The sequence below is a fragment of the Columba livia genome, chromosome 1, assembly GCF_036013475.1.
Source record: "Columba livia isolate bColLiv1 breed racing homer chromosome 1, bColLiv1.pat.W.v2, whole genome shotgun sequence".
Classification (NCBI taxonomy): domain Eukaryota; kingdom Metazoa; phylum Chordata; class Aves; order Columbiformes; family Columbidae; genus Columba; species Columba livia.
In genome coordinates this window covers 46,160,638-46,176,930 of record NC_088602.1, presented here as the reverse complement: position 1 = coordinate 46,176,930, position 16,293 = coordinate 46,160,638, and the positions used below count along the sequence as shown (strand labels likewise).

Here is a 16,293-nt window from a genome sequence, read left to right as displayed (position 1 = left end):
AAGAGCCTGGAAAATAGAAGAGCTTTAGCTACCAAAAAGAAAATATTTTACAAGTACATACTGCCCTCCTGTGTACAACTCAGTATTACCTTCAACAGCTGCAACCTATTTCAAAAATCCAGAGTAATGTGGGGCTGTGGTATCCCTGACAATGGAGGAACGGGAATAAAATCCCGGCATCAGGGAAGAGAGTGAAGAGACAGCTCAGTCCAGGACTGGTACAATTAGCAATGAGCAGAAGCAAATCATTGCCACTGGTCTCCAGCCATCTTTCATGAAAAAGATCGTGCTGGTTCCCAAGCACTGAGCACCCAGGAGAGCTTATTAATTTGGGAAGTTCTGCAGCATTCCTTGTCACAGACAAATAGCAAAGTACCCCCCCCCCAAGCTGGCTCTGCACCCCCACCACAATTAGTCTGTGAGAAAAACTGTTCAAGTCAACAGAGATTGTCTACAAATGACATTGCTTTAACCAGCAGTAATTTCTTCCAGTTAAAGTTTTCCTATGAACAGGATGAGTTTGGTGCACTCCTGCTGAAATGCTTACCTGTGCAGAGGTAATTTCCTTGTTGGAATATTTTGTGATACCTTCTTCAACAGTTCTGGGTTTTTGGAAAAAAAAAAAATAAATACTTTAACTTGATTAAAAGAACTAAGTTGTGAAAAATTATCTCTGTTAATATCAATCTGTGCACAGATACTACTGCATTACTATACAATCACTTTGCAGTGTAATGAAGGTTTTACTCACCAATAAATTCTTCTCCTGTTTTTCATATGAGCTTGCCCTTTTAAGAAAAGCTGGTCCTCGAGCAAATCCAGAGCCACAGTGAGAGACCCACTTGGCACACTGTTTCCCACTGCAAGTCACATTTGCACTTGCAGAATCCGTACATTAAATTGCAATGAAAATTAAGATAATAATAACTATTATTTCTAAATCAATCTTATCTGCCTTCTCTGCAAACATTTTTCTTTTAAATTTTCCGATAAACTTAGTTACTATTTTCAAAAATGCGGCATAATCTAAATGCTAAATAATAAACCTTCAAGAGTGAAGCAGATGTCAACTGCTAAATTCTGTCAATATTTATACTGCACACCCAAAACCAGCATTATTGCTGAAATAAATTCTTTATTTCTGAAACATTCCAAAACAGCAGTATACACAGTTGTAATCAAATATTAAGTCATATGCCATTATAAGAAAGCATTGATTAGTGCAATTGAATTTTGTAAAAGATCTATCAAAAAGATTTATTCGCATTAAAACTCATTTTCCATAAGCAACTGTTAATAAAACATTACAATTTTATTCTTTGTAATAAAGTACTGAAAACCAACTGTAGTTTTAGAGATCACTGTATTTTTTAAGTGCAATGTGACTTTTGCTGTCATTTTAAATACAAAACACGATGACAATAAATTAACAATTGAACAAACGGTGAAAGACCAACAAAACCATGCTGACCCAGCTGGATGGCAATTTCCTCTGACTGCTACTTTTTTTTTTGTGCTTCTGCAACATAAATATACTGCTTTGTATTGCCAATGGTATGATTTTGTAAGATATGTTCCTAGAGCTAAAAAAGTACATTACCCCAAAAATATTATTTATGGCACAGAAAAGTTAAATTATCTCTCTGTTGTTCAAGGTTCAGGCAAGTTAAAATGAACTCAAGTATACAAAATAAAATGTACTGGAAACACTAGAAAAAAAAGTCAAGCACATACATAAGTCCCCCCAAACTCAAAATAAAATGCATCATGTCTTTACATTGAATAAATTATCCTAGAATTTCAGTATGGCAAAGCTGCCCAAAAGCATCATCTCCTAGTTCTTTCCAAGGAAATATTCTGGTACTTTGCCCAAATATAATACTTTCTTCAGTTCTAAATACCGACACTGCCATTGTCAGCCTGATAACAACGCAGCTGTTCAGGTAACGGATTAAGTGCAATATTTAGTATTTGATAAGATGTTCATTTTAAAAAAAATGACACTGCATTATGGATAGTTACATATTAAAATCCTGGGGGAAATAATACTGTATGACCCTCCTTTCCCAAATCATTGTTACCCAGCCAGCTGGGTAATGAAATACTCATTATTTAGTTTTCACTGTTGATGGGCATCCTTCATCAATAGCAGCCATCTCTCCAGTTCCCATCCCGCATCGTGCTGAGTGACGAAAGTGGCTTTGGAGGCTGGAGAAAACTGTATTAAATGAATGACAAAAAAAGACATAGGAAGTCATATTACATGTAGAAAGATGAAGGTAATCAACTTCTTTTATTAGGTTGGTGCAAAAGTAACTGTGGTTTTGGACCATGAATCATTATAACTACGCTCAAACACATCTTTATTAATCAAAATAGGACCCGTTACATTACAGGATAGAAAGTGGAGGACTAGAAGGTAGGGGACTACAAGAAGCCCCGAGCATGGAGTTGGAGAGGGCTGAGGGTTTTGTGAATCCATTCAACAGGAAGTAAAAAGTAGTTCTGCCTCAGTTGTAAGGCTAAGAAAGGATGGACTGTATTGTTTTTATTTACACTGCTTTTGGATGCAGGAATCTCTGACGGTGAGGAGAAAAGCAGTTAATATTTAGCCAGGTTACTTACCTTGGCTTTTATCAATTTTGTTTTACAAATAACCTAAAGCACTCCTTTGTGTTTGATCCTATGCAGTAAATATTGAAGTTACCTATCCCTAATGCAGGACCTATATAAAATGTCTATCTAAAATACCAATAACTTGGTTACCTAATTACCTAACATGCTGGCCATAGGGATGAAGATAGTTTCGCTCAGAATGTACACGTCTCCCTGAATATCTGATTGATTTAAAAACAAACAAACAAAAAACCACCAGAGACCTTTTCTACTTTTAATCCAGTTATAGAATCATAGAAATATTTAGGATGGAAAAGGACCTTCAAGATCATCAAGTCCAACCATTAACCTAACACTGCCAAGTCCACCACTAAACCATGTCTCTAAGCACCACATCTACATGTATTTTAAACACCTCCAGAGATGGTGACTCAACCACTTCCCTGGGCAGCCTGTTCCAATGCCTTGCAACCCTTTCAGTGAATAAACTTTTTCTAATATCTACACTCAACCTCGTCTGGAGAAATTTCAGGCCATTTCCTCTCGTGCTATTGCTTGTTACTTGGGGGAAGTCACCAACACCCTGCATGCTACAACCCTCTTTCAGGTAGTTGAAGACAGTGATAAGGTCTCCCCTCAGCCTCTTTTTCTCCAGGCTAAACAGCCCCAGTTCCCTCTGCCACTCCTCACAAGACTTGTGCTCCAGGCCCGTCACCAGCTTCACTGCCCGTCTCTGAACTTGCTCCAGCACCTCAATGTCTTTCCTCTAGTGACGGGCCCAAAACTGAACGCAGGATTTGAGGTGCAGCCTCACTAGTGCTGAGTACACAGGGACAATCACTTCCCTGGACCTGCTGGTCACACTATTCCTGATACAGGCGAGGATGCTCTTGGCCTTCTTGGCCACCTGGGCACACTGCTGGCTCATGTTCAGCCAGCTGCTGACCAACACCTCCAGGTCCTTTTCCACCAGGCAGCTTTCTAGCCACTCTTCCCTGAGCCTGTAGCGCTGCCTGGGGTTGTGTGACCCAAGTGTAGGACCTGGCACTTGGCCTTGTTGAACGTCATACAACTGGCCTCAGTTCATAGATCCAGCTGGTCCAGGTGTCTCCATAGAGCCCTCCTACCCTCAAGCACATCAACACCCCACCTTGAGTCCTGCATCCAGCTCTGGAGCTCTCAATAGAAAAAAAGACATGGACCTGTTGTAGCGGGTTCACAGGAGGCCACAAAAATTATCAGAGGGCTGCAATACCTCTGCTATGAGGACAGGCCAAGAAAGTTTGGGTTTTGTAGCCTAGAGAGGAGAAGGCCCCAGGGAGACTTTATTTTGCATGTAGCCATTCAGTACTTAAAGGACGAAGATAAGATGGGACAGATGGGGACAAGATAAGAAAGATGGGGACAGACTTTTTAATAGGGTCTGTAGTAACAGGACAAAAGGTAATGGTTGCAAACGAAAAGAAGGAATATTCAGACTAGATATAAGGAAGACAATTTTTACAATGCGAGTGATGAAACACTGTCCCAGGTTGCCCAGAGAGGTGGTAGATGCCCCATCCCTGGAGACATTCAAGGCCAGGCTGGACAGGGCTCTGAGCAACCTGATCTAGTTGAAAATGTTCCTGGTAATTGCAGAAGGGTTGGACTAGATGGCCTTTGAATGTCCCTTCCAACACAAACTATTGTATGAACACTCCTGTCCAACTTGGTGCCATCTGCAAACTTACTGAGGGTACACTCGATGCCCTCATCAATGATAAATATATGACTAAAACCGCTTTAAATTTCAGTATACCAGCAGAAGCTAGACTCTTAAACTGATAATCAGAAATACCATCCCTTAGAAATGACCACAGGGACAAAATTCAACAGTGAGAAAATCTGCCACTGATGGATGAATTCTTTCCAAGAAAACTGCATACAAACTGGAACCACCCTTATTGTTCACATGCATAAATAAAATGAAACAAGGGTCTTTAAGAGCTGTAGGCTGAGCTCCAACCTGCCTTTGCTTTTAGAGTCCTATAAACTTGTAATTCCCACAGTGAAAAGACCATCTGTTTTAAAGGATCATGCGTCTGGCTGTATGGCAACATATGATACATATGCTAAGGTACATTTGAAGGTGAGAAGATCTGAGCCCAGAGTTTCTGCACTATAAACAGCTTTGTTACCACCTTGAAGCAGTTTCTAATAAAAATAACGTTGAGAGTACAGTGTCTCACCCTCTCACTGACACCTCTTAATTTTGTTTTTCTTTAATATTGTCTGTTGTATGAAAAGTTACAAAATAGCAAAGAACTGGACTTCGCAGCCCAGAATGTCTTTCTGACATATTGCTATGAAAGATTTAATAGCTCTGCAAAAGAACATGAAGGAAAAACAAAACAAAACAAAAAAAAGAAAAAAAGAAAGCAAGCCCTCTGCTATAAAGAACTCTAACAGAGAGAGTTCCAGCAGGGAGCAAAGGAGGCTATAATAGAAATCTCATGGTACAATCCTCGTCAAAGAAGAAACCTGTCAGTTCTTTACCAAAGTTTCACTGCAGTTGGTCAAAATCTGTTGTCAGTCACATCAGTGTAATTCCCAAGTAACTCAACCAAAGAGAGAACGCGAGTGATTGAACTTATTCTGGATCTAGCCAGTATCTAGTGAAAAGCATAAAAATGGTGAGAGCTAAACAGGGACAGTTCATCCAACAGAAAACTGGGTGGTCACGTAGAGGGTCCTCACAAGAGGAGGAACGCATGTGATGGGAAGAAATAGTTGGAAGAGTTTCTCAAAGAGCAACTTTCGTCAACTGATGTCAACTCTTCCAACTATTTTTCTTTGAGAAACTTTATCATTTGGAGACAAAATTCTCTTGGAAAAATTCATTTGCTTAACAGTATAGCTCATTGCAACTATGTGATACTTTAGGATTTTCTGTTTGTCTATTGTCTAACAGCTGGAACTGAATAGATGCTAGTTCAACCCAAGACGATCCTATCCAGGATATTTCCTTCCTCACAATGCTGTAATGTCACAAATTGCGTTTTTACAGTCGACTGACTTTTACAACAACAGGAATGCAGCTCTCTTTATTCTCTAAAATTTGCTTATCCTGTGACCTTTAAATTGCAGTTGGCACAAGTTTGGAAGAAGGCAAGTCAGGTACGTCAATGATACAATATTTTAATTTGTTTTGATTTCCTATTGATGGATGGCAATCTATTCTTGTTTACATGTAATTATATTCTATCAATTATCACAGCTTACTAGGAACTACCAGCAGGCATTGTCTGTATCGCCATTTCTGGAGAGAAACCTTCACCCATTCAGTGATGCAGCACTGGAAGCTAGAAACTCTTCTCTTTTATATCCCAGCTTCATACTCAGAAGAAGAACAAAGAAAACAAACCCACAATCTAAGCCAAAGCCATCCACTTAGGGAAGGAGGCCAGTTTAACTCTTACCTTCGAACTGGCTGTGCAATTTTACTTCTGGGTATGCCACTCCCATTGACGGCCAGCGATGGTCTTGGAAGAGCACTGCGTCCTACAATCCCTTGACTGGCAGTCTTGTTTGGCATTGGGATCCCAGTGTTAGAATATAACTGTAAGTTGTTGGACACTGGGATACTGCTGCTACTGCTACTACTACTACTACTACTACCTTGTACGGTTGGGCTTACGTAGGCAGTAGCTTTGAGAGGCTGTCTGACAGACACTGGAAATTGTCCCACACTGTGAACTCTGTGTTGAAGCTGTCCTGGTGATGGAACTGCAAAGAGTGGTAGAAAAGGAAGTGACAAAGTCAGTATGTGACAGATGAAGGCAAGCAGTAATGCTCATTTCTAGAGAGATCTGAATAGGGATAAACACATCATTATGAAATTTATTTGCTAATTATGACCTGCTGGAAAAACCCTTGGATCCAATACTGTATCCAGTAACACTGCACTGAACGAAAATACCCTGTTCCATTCTCATCCTGAACAAAACTCCCACCCCATACTCACCCTTCTTTCTCCCCTCAAAGAGGTCTCCTTAGCCATGATAAGCAAATTAATTCCACCTATGCATTTAGAGCTTTAAAGAAGAGAAATTGCTGAAGCTATAAATTAATTACTATTAGATCATTCAGCTTTTTGTAAGGTTGCTTGTAATAAAAGCGTTTAAAGAACATTTCATTAAAGCATTCTAAAAAAATCACAGCAGTCTAGGCTTTATGTATAAATCAAAAAAAGGCTATAAAGAAATCTCCTGAAAATAACAGCATATTCCAAGGCTGATGTTATGTAAACTATCATTTAAAATCAATGCTATGAGTTCTAGAAGCTTTATATATAGATTTTTCTACACAAACCTGCCCCCTGGTGTACATCAGACACACATGTTTCAAAGTCCACATATCAAAAGCAAACTGTCAAAAGCCTGAGGCACATGAACTAACAAAGCACACACAGGCTAATCCTTTTTTTTCAAGTATTTTAAAAAAAAAGACATCTTAAACTCATTTAAAGACACAGGAGAAAATACAGATGTGTGGCTCAATTAAACAATACTGGCAATACAGTGCTATGGAACACTTGGCATAATACAGCTCCTTAAATACTCCAGCAGAGTCACTTATTGGAAAAGTATTTAAAAAACATATTCTGAAAAATCACATTTTATACACACACATATATACACATATATAAATACAGAAATAAATATATAATTTTCAAATATTAAATAAAATTAAACTCTCAACAAATTTCCATGCAAAATCAAGTGGGAACCTTAACAACTGCTTCCATTCTCCTTTTCAAAAAGGACCAAAATAAAACAAAATAAATCCAGAGATCAAGTATATTTTCCAGAAAATATGCAATTTAATAGTTTTGAAGACATTTGTAAATTCTGCTCAAATTTGAAAGAAAACACCCACAGGAAAAGGTTTTGTCAACTTCTCCCTCTAAAACCTGACAGAACATGGGAGGCTTAAGTTCAGTCCTTTCTTTTGCCTGTGTCAAAAGAAATCCATTTTTTCCATTTCCTCTCAGAGTACCTCAGCCACTGTGCTAGAAAAGATGGGTTCAGATCCTGATCTATTTTGTTCACATTCTACATTAATAATTCAACATTCAACTAGATCAATACTCACTCCATTCCCCCATGAAGAAGTCACCTATATTAAACTAATTACAGAGTCATTTTAATCGCCCCATTCAACAAGTATATTATACTTGAGGATATAACCATCTGTTTACCGCATTTGTTCAGAAGAAAGTGGCTGAAATTCAGTAAGAGAGAGAGCTCATGTATTTTAAGATAGTATTTATACAGTGTACTGTAAAACCAGGACTGTATAAATTACCAGGAAGAGCAGTTTTTGATGCTAGTATGAAAACTAAAAATGTAAGCTTATGAGAGTTAATTGCATTATTGGTGCTTCTACAATATTACTACTAGTACTAATTATTATTAGAACTTTAAAGTTGATAGAAAATGAATGGGCACAGAAAAAAGAAAGGAGGTGATGAACCTCTCAATACTGCATAACAAGATTAGCAGAATTTTCTTTCCAAAACAGAAAACTTTGAAAATCCTGAGCTATATTAAAATCTGGTGCAAAAGGAAGACATCCTGCCTTTAATTTTTCATAAAGTAGAGGACCAGTGACTGGGACAGCTGTTTTACCACTCTATTGATTCACTGTACTCAGCCAAAGAACACAGGTACTTACTACACGACTGCATCCTTGAAATCCCATTACTTGCTCCATGCAAATTGGAGTCAAAGCTCTGGCTGTTCCTCACAGTGACTGGAGAACTAGCAAAGCCAGCGTTGCTGTTAATGGTGGGGGTACTTGGCATCCGAGCAAGGTTAGGCATGCTTCTTCGAAGTTTATCTGAAGCAAAAGAAGACCACATCCACAGTCATATCACAATTTCCAACAAACATAAGCACCCTCGGAATAATTTCTGCAGAAAAGCAAATTAAAAACAAATTACTTCAACACAAAGAAAGGCCTTGCTCTGCAGGAAGAATATGAATGCATTATTGGCAGCCTACTAATCAAACCCTTCTGACTACAGTAACAGCACGATCATTGACATAATTTTAAAGACACCAACTGGCAGTACATTTTTGGAATCACAACAATTTAAACACTAAAGTGTCATAATAAGGATGAGTTTCACATGAATGTGTAAAGTAGGTCAGCTGAATCATGCCCTAAATGTGCCTGTTTCTTTGCAGTGAATACAAAGCAAGGCTGCAGTGACAAAATCAGACACAGGTATCTACACTGTGTGTGTCTAAAGACAAGTGAGATTAATCTATCCTAAATGACTAAAGTCTTGCTTTCAGGTGCCAATAAGATGCTAAAAATTTCCATTCAGTACCTAACCTTATTAGCATGTTAATTTTCTGCAGATGGCCACATGCAAAACCTGCTGTTCAGTTGCTTGGAGCCCTGGGTTGACATCAGGATTTTCAAATCTGGTGGTTCTTTCTCTTACCCTGCTTGTGGTGCCTGATTTTGGTGGGCATTTTCAGAACAGGCCTGTAGAGCCTTTCACAAAAAGAAAGCTGCAGATGCCCCAAATGTTTTGAGGCAGGTTCAACAGCTAAGGCACGTGTCTAATTGCTCAGAAGACGTTTGCAACCCCACTCATGCTAGTCAATTTGGAGAGAGAAGACTAAACCAAATCTGACATCTCAAGAAGACTTCCCAGCCACAACAACATTAGGTAACCTAAGGTGAAGCTCTTTGGTCTCTTCTGCCACAGGGCCAAAGAGAGACAACTCAATTCTGTATAATGAGAAGAGACTGGTGGGGGCAGAAAGGCACACACTGAATGACCTGCTCTGAATTGCCTCCTGTAAGATGACAGACTTCAGTAAAGCACCGCTTTGGGGAAACAATGGGTCAGTTGTTAAATTGTCATTGACAACACCACTAACACCTCTTGGCCAAGTTCAGGAGCACAAGTGCTGTTTGTGCTCTGCTGAGGTGACTACCATTTCTCCTGGTAGCGTGGAGGCCACCAGCTCCTGCCCCTGCCATAGGTTCCAGCACCTGACAGACATCTGCCTCCAGTTCTTACACTGCAACAGAAAATGTGTATGCTGAACTGCTCCTTCCAATAGCAAGCAGGGTCATTTCAAGACTGGGTTTATGCACAGGAGCGATACATTGCATTTGCTGTTTTGGGTCAAGCACTTAGGTCACACAGGCCAAGTTCAGTCCAAAGAAACAATGAATTGACTCAAGAGTCTCTGTTTATCAGTCTACATAGATATATAACCTGTTTAGCACCATCATGATCGCCTCTAATCCTTAAAGCTGCTAACAAGTGACAAGTAATAAGAAGTGACAGTACAGTTCTATCTATACAATGTATTAGTAGTCAGTAACAGTAACTTCAATATATGTGACGCCTATGTAACTCCAGTGAACCCAGTCACAGCAAAGCTACAACTCTAGCTGTTTTTTATGACTGGTCCTCATTATAAAACTGGTATGGCATCCTGCAAACAGTCAAAAAACATTCTTGTATTTCACAAGTCCAGCATTTCTAATATCCTCATGTCCCAATTACTCCTGCGTACCTGCCCTTGACCCTATATCATGCACACTTGCCCTGTAGTAAGACATTCTTCCCTTCTATCCCAACAAAGGCTGACTTTTAGTTACCACAGATCGTCTGACACAGAAAACCACTGCTGTTTAGGAAACATTTTAAACATTCCCATGTTTTGGAGCCTAGCCTACCCTTTAAAATCCTATGTCCTGAAATCCCAGGTGAACATTACAGCACTTGGCAAAGAAGGTTTGAGCAGCAGGATGGTGGTAGGGAAGGTGGCACTGCATAAAATAGCTTTTTGTCTAATATTACCCATATATCGCGCTATATAAACAGAATTTCTTGGACTCTAGATGCTCCTCCACTCAGGACCTGCATCAGCCACCACGGGCCATGATCCGCTACTCAAATTGTCCAATGGGTGCAGCTACAATAGCAGGAAAAACAGGTGCAAAAGTAGCTTGGATCTACTGCATGTCACGGGTGGCCACATCTTTCCCCTCCTGTTCATTAGTGCCTTTTCATCCCAGCAGTATGTTCAGCTGCTGATTCAGTCCTTTGGCAGCAGATTTCTGCTGCATCAGCAAATTCTCATCCATCGAGCATCTACGTTAGTTCTTTGATTGGTCCTTGTGTCTGCTAAGATAAATGGTCCTGAAAAGCAATGAAATAGCAGGTCAGTTTTGTGTTTGGGGAAAACACAGAAATGCTCATCTTGATAGCATTTTGCAGCTTTCATCTCCTTGGATGATGCATTCTCTTTTATCCCTTTCTTGAAGTTTGTTCTGTCACCGTTCCTCTCCTAAGAACAGTGAAAGGAGTCTTACAGATGCTTTGTAAATGAAACGCTGGCTCTTGTGAGCTTGATACATGGAAGCAGAAGGTGGGAGTTATGTGATTTTAATATAATTTCAGGCTGCTGAGGTGTGACTAGATAAGAACTTGCTGGAAATATGAGACAAAAAAATAGTTTTCCAAGCCACTAGTAGCAAACCTTCCCTTTCTTGAGCTCTTTGTCCCTTTAAGACTGATGAGAAATTTAACAGAGAGAATAAATAGAGCTGAGACGTAGTCTCAGGTGAGATGTAATTTGTCCAAAGAGTCTTGTTTATGGTGAATGCTGAAATTTGCTACAGTTTCTTCTCTGTCTTCTGCACTAATCTGGTTCAATGGCAAACCTAAAAAATCATCGGTTGTTTACAGTTTGTTCTCTAAGGAAGATGTGAATTAACACCAGGAAATCCAAAGGACCTGCACCTTCTACAGCATCCAAAGTTATTATGAACCACCACTGAGTCTCAAATATAATACAGGTTGAAACAAATATGATGTTCAAGTAGGACGCAGCCATATAAAGCATCATAGATGTATCTTCAGCTTTCCCAGCCTTCTTTAAGATGCAATAGCATGACCTACAGACATTGTATTTTTGAGATATTTGTAAGTGTGAGAACAAAATGAAAGGACAGGTCATGCAATGGAGTTAACAATCAGCTTCTGGTTATTATCACCTTCTCAGTATAGTTCACACATATACACATGGGCTTGTCACTTCATGAGTGTTCTTTACGTGGCACGTGTTGCTCTTGTTTCACCTATCTGCAGCAAAATGATCCACAGAAAATTGCCTGTTGCATTTTTACACTTTTACTCCCATGTGGCATCCATGCTGAATTGCATGTTGAGTAGAGCACAGGAAAAACTGGAAATCATGAAACACAGGGTCCAATGCCCTCAATCAAAAATGTGCATGAAAGGACCACCCCACATCACAGACCATATTCACTACAGGTGAGAAATGGGTTGAAAAGCAGGCAAAAATGTCCATTTATTCTGTGAAACATTCCAAAATTTACAATAAAGACAGCAGTTTGTCTCTTACACACCTGCTTCAGTTTTGATTTTTTTCTAGCAAGTACTTCTCCTGATGCAGTTTCTTCTCTAGAGTCAGCATGGGATCAGCGGCCCAGCTTCATTCTGGCAGGACTCCAGAACCGCAGCATCTGATCCCAGCATTACTGATGGCTGTCCCAGTTCCAACACTTCTTTTTTTTTACCTTCCCTGACCTAATACTATCACCAGCTGAAGATTAATGTCCAGGTAACATGCAAACAGACCTTGTCCTCGTAGCAAAGCATCCCCAGAAGAGACGTGCTCTTGGTGGGCTGCCAGACTGAGAGTTCTGTAGCAGTTCTTGATAAATATCATCTCCCTCTGCCAAAACGCCTCACCCAGTGAGGCTCTCCTTGCAAGGAGGCTTAGTTTGTCTCTGTGGCGAAGGGTCTTAAAACGCTTGTGTTCATTCATTGTTATCCTCTGTAAGTATTGTCAACATTTTATTTGAACAAAAGGACTCACAAGCCTGACTATCATTAAGGAATGTGATACAATGAATCATAATTATTAGCATCTCAGAGAAATCTGTATCGCCATTTTACGTTAGCAATTTCTTACACATACTTAAATCCTTCACACAAACCCTGCAAATTCAGCTGTCTTACCTGTACTATGTGCACAAATAAGTTGGGGAAAAAACACAAGGAAAAAAAAAAATCTATGCTTTTCTATTTTAAGTATTATGTTCTAAATCATATAGATATTCAGAGTTTGTTCTGAAATCCTTAACAAACTTGTGGACTCAATTACAACTTTAAGGGCTTCATTTATATTCCTCTTCTTTGAAGACCTGAGCTCAGTATCTGCATTACATCTCTTATGGTTTTAACATTAGTGACATCCCAAATATACCAGGGTCTAGTTAAAGGTCTGCGGAATTGTCAGTTGATAAAACAGAGACATTAGTGTGTAAAAACACAAATACAGATTAAGAGCGAAAAGCAAGTCTTTCAGTTTAAGCTACAGACACCATTCTTCATGATTGTGAATCCCTATGTTTTGCTAACACTGAACATTTCCATTTTATTCAGAATTACTACTTCTTATGCTTCACAGGCACATGTCTCCCTCCACAGATAGTTACAGCAAATTAAAGATTTTTCCATTATCCTTCCATGACTTCTCACCACTGACCACTATTCTCAATATAACTTCAAAGGTGAAAAAGTAAGATTTTTTTCTGCTTTTCTTTAATGAAGTCTGCTACAATTTCCTCCAGTGAATTCTCTCTTAGTGAGCAAGAGAAGATATGAGCAGCAAAACACTCTAAGTCAGTAAGACCTTTTCCCATTTCTCCAAACACACAAATCAATGTTAGTCTATACTGGCCTGGTATCTAGACATCAACCTACTGCCCCTGAAACAGAGCTTTTCTATATCTGCGTGGAGTTTGCTTAAAAAAAAAACACTGGAATAAACCAACAAAAAAACCTCCACATTTGCTGCTTTCCAAATGAGGCAAAGGTGTTGCAACAGCCCAAGATGTTAATAACATTTTGCCTGAGCAAAGTTATTCCCTAGAAGTGTATGCATTTAAGTAACTCATAGCTAGTGACTTCTGGAAAATAAAAGCAAAATTTTTAAAGTGATTGGTATCTGTGGCCTGCTTATGAAGGTATCAGCCAAGCTAAAAATTAAAAAATCAACATGGAAAAGTAATGGAAAATATACATTAAAATTAACCAGGTTGCATGCACTGCTACTCAGTGAAGGACGTACTTTTCATCCGCCCCTTCTTTCTGCATTATAATAAACTTCTTTAGCTGGAATAATTTGTCCAAAGTTTCCCATATTCAGGTATTATGAAAATGGACCCTTTAAAATTCACATGAAAGAAGGAGTGCCAGGATAAAAGTTTATGAGTAAACTTATCCCAAGATCCAGAAAGCAGGCTAGAACATAAGAAGTTGAACCTCATTTTCAGTATCTTGTCTATCCTAGATTTTGACTACTCTAGATGATTTCACAGCACTACATAGTTCTATTACTTCTGGTTTCTGAAAACCACAAGTAATAAAGGGCATAAATGTTTATTATTCTTGATCTTAATAGAACTAGCAACATTTTAAGTTGTTAACCATTAACTTCTTCAAATTAGAGGAAGGAGAGAGGTATAAACTCAAGTCTTTCCATTGCCAGCACATTAAAAGCTTTGTTAAATTCTAAAACACACACTAACTAGATGGACTCACTTTAGCTAACTGCAACAGATACTCAAAAGCTATTCACATCCAGCCTCTCTCAGATTTTCTTTAAACGAACTACTTCCAACCCACTAATCAATTACAAAATCCCAGAAAACCAGAATGCCTTAAAAAGTTCACAGATGGAATCATTACAGACAATTCAGTTGATTAGGGAGAGGGTGTAATTAAATAAGTACAAAAAAAAAAAAAAAAACAACATTTCATGCAAAGCTTTTTGATTAGTGTATTCTTGCCAGAACTGGAAATAACACTTATTAGAAAGCAAAGTTAACAGACACACGCTACAGGTGATGACTGCAAAAATGTTCTTAAAGAGGTAACAACAGGTATGCCTATTCCCTATGCTACAAGTGGCCTCAAATAAACCTTAAACACAACTTATTTACCTTTGCATACATCTGCCAATTTATGGCACCGTTTACCAGGAGCCTTTCTGTACAGCAAGTTGCTGGGGACTGGCACTAAATTGGACTGGTACTATTCACTCAGACACAGGTGGGATAAGGTGACAGAAAGAACGTGGGTCTGCGAGTGGGGGCCAGACAGTGTGGTATTTTAAAACAGATGCATGGTATTTTACTTTAAAATAGATGTACAGCAATTTAGAATAGGGTAAAGAAAAAAAATGTTGAAATTACAGCAGGGGCAGCACTTTGTTACAATACATTGGCAAGAACAATGTGTGAGTTTGAAATTATGGCCTCAATTACAGCTGGAAAACATCTGTAAAAGTGTTCTCACCCCAAGCACAGCGGGAAGTTTACTAGGGTGCCAAAAACCCCAGACCACATCTCTGCTACCTAAAATGCAACCTTGTGGATGGAAAACAAGCAAACCATTGGCTATAGTGAGAGACAAGACACATGGTGCACAATTCAGCACTTCTGTATAGGTACCCCGTGCCACTTGAGACCCTGGGTTGTCTAAGGCATCTGAATAGCATTGACACATGGTGATGGTGAAGTCAAGTAGAGTGCATTAGGGTACCTCATAAAGCACTAAGTGCTTATACATGGCAGCTAAACTGGGCCCTTCATATATATTAATATGTGGGCATCTACATCTCAGCGTATAAATGTCGGCGTTCCTCATCAGGAGAGGTGTATCATACTTTTAAAATAGTTATTGAAGTTTTCTAAGTTTATCCCACCTTAGGGTATCTGTTACAGTACAGATAGTTAAGTCACTTATTCAAGTACCACAACTAGCATGTCATACCAAACCTCACTAAAAGCAGGAAGGACAACTCTCTGTCTGTGGAGAGCTCTGTGAATGATCAGACAAACCAGTGACCTGACTGCTGACTGCACAGACAAGAACACAAGTCATCTCTTGGGGGCAAGAGAGCAGAAGAGAGATTTGGGAAGAGTGTTGGAACGGGTATGAGCAGCACAGCACGTGGCATGTGCAATTTTGATTAACAATGGATGATGCTCTCCCATACAGTGAAATCAGTAACTGAACAGTTTAGCCCCTCCATCTATCACCCCTGTCTTTCTCATTTGCCTTGGTAAACTTTAACAGTGTGGAAATACAGGGTCCATCATATTGAGCTTCAGACAAAGTCATATTTTGCAGTCTAGCTCCATTTTAATGTGCAGGAGTTCTTGAAAGACAACGACATTGATGCCAAGCTGATAAGAAGTGCTGATGAGATGTTGTCATAATACTACTCCCCCTATACTCAATGCAGCGAAAACTCGACTCCTTGTCTGCCAACAGAGCACACCAAAGTAAAGCGTTTCTCACTATCAGTATTTGCCAGTTATGTGGATCAGCGCTGCATGAGTCAGAGGCTGATGGCACAGAAGCTGAAGAGATAATTCCCATCTAAAGACAGTGGTAGGAGCTATTATGGGACTGTCTGCCATTCCAGCAAAAAGGAAACTGATGTCCTGTGTGTCCATCTTCTGAGTGACACCAAAAAAATTATCCAACACCATAAAAACTACCCAACGCTTTGAAGTTCATGAGAAAAAAGGCAACCAGGTGATAAAATTGGTGGCCTTTTA

General features: G+C 39.3%; 1 protein-coding gene across 5 annotated transcripts in view; it reads right to left on the bottom strand.

The window, feature by feature from the left end:
* Positions 1-1,115: 1,115 nt before the first annotated feature.
* SLAIN1 (SLAIN motif family member 1) overlaps positions 1,116-16,293 on the bottom strand; it is a 57,123-nt gene continuing 41,945 nt past the window's right edge. For 3 of the 5 annotated variants that reach the window (XM_021296797.2, XM_065056419.1, XM_065056441.1), the window contains 3 exons: positions 8,332-8,496; positions 6,075-6,381; positions 1,116-2,218 (listed from right to left, as the gene is read on the bottom strand). In XM_021296797.2, coding sequence (XP_021152472.2) covers positions 2,143-2,218; positions 6,075-6,381; positions 8,332-8,496 — 548 coding nt within the window. In that variant the 3' untranslated portion in view covers positions 1,116-2,142. The remainder of the gene's footprint in view (positions 2,219-6,074; positions 6,382-8,331; positions 8,497-16,293) is intronic. The other 2 variants (XM_065056430.1, XM_065056410.1) reach the window with 2 other exon arrangements.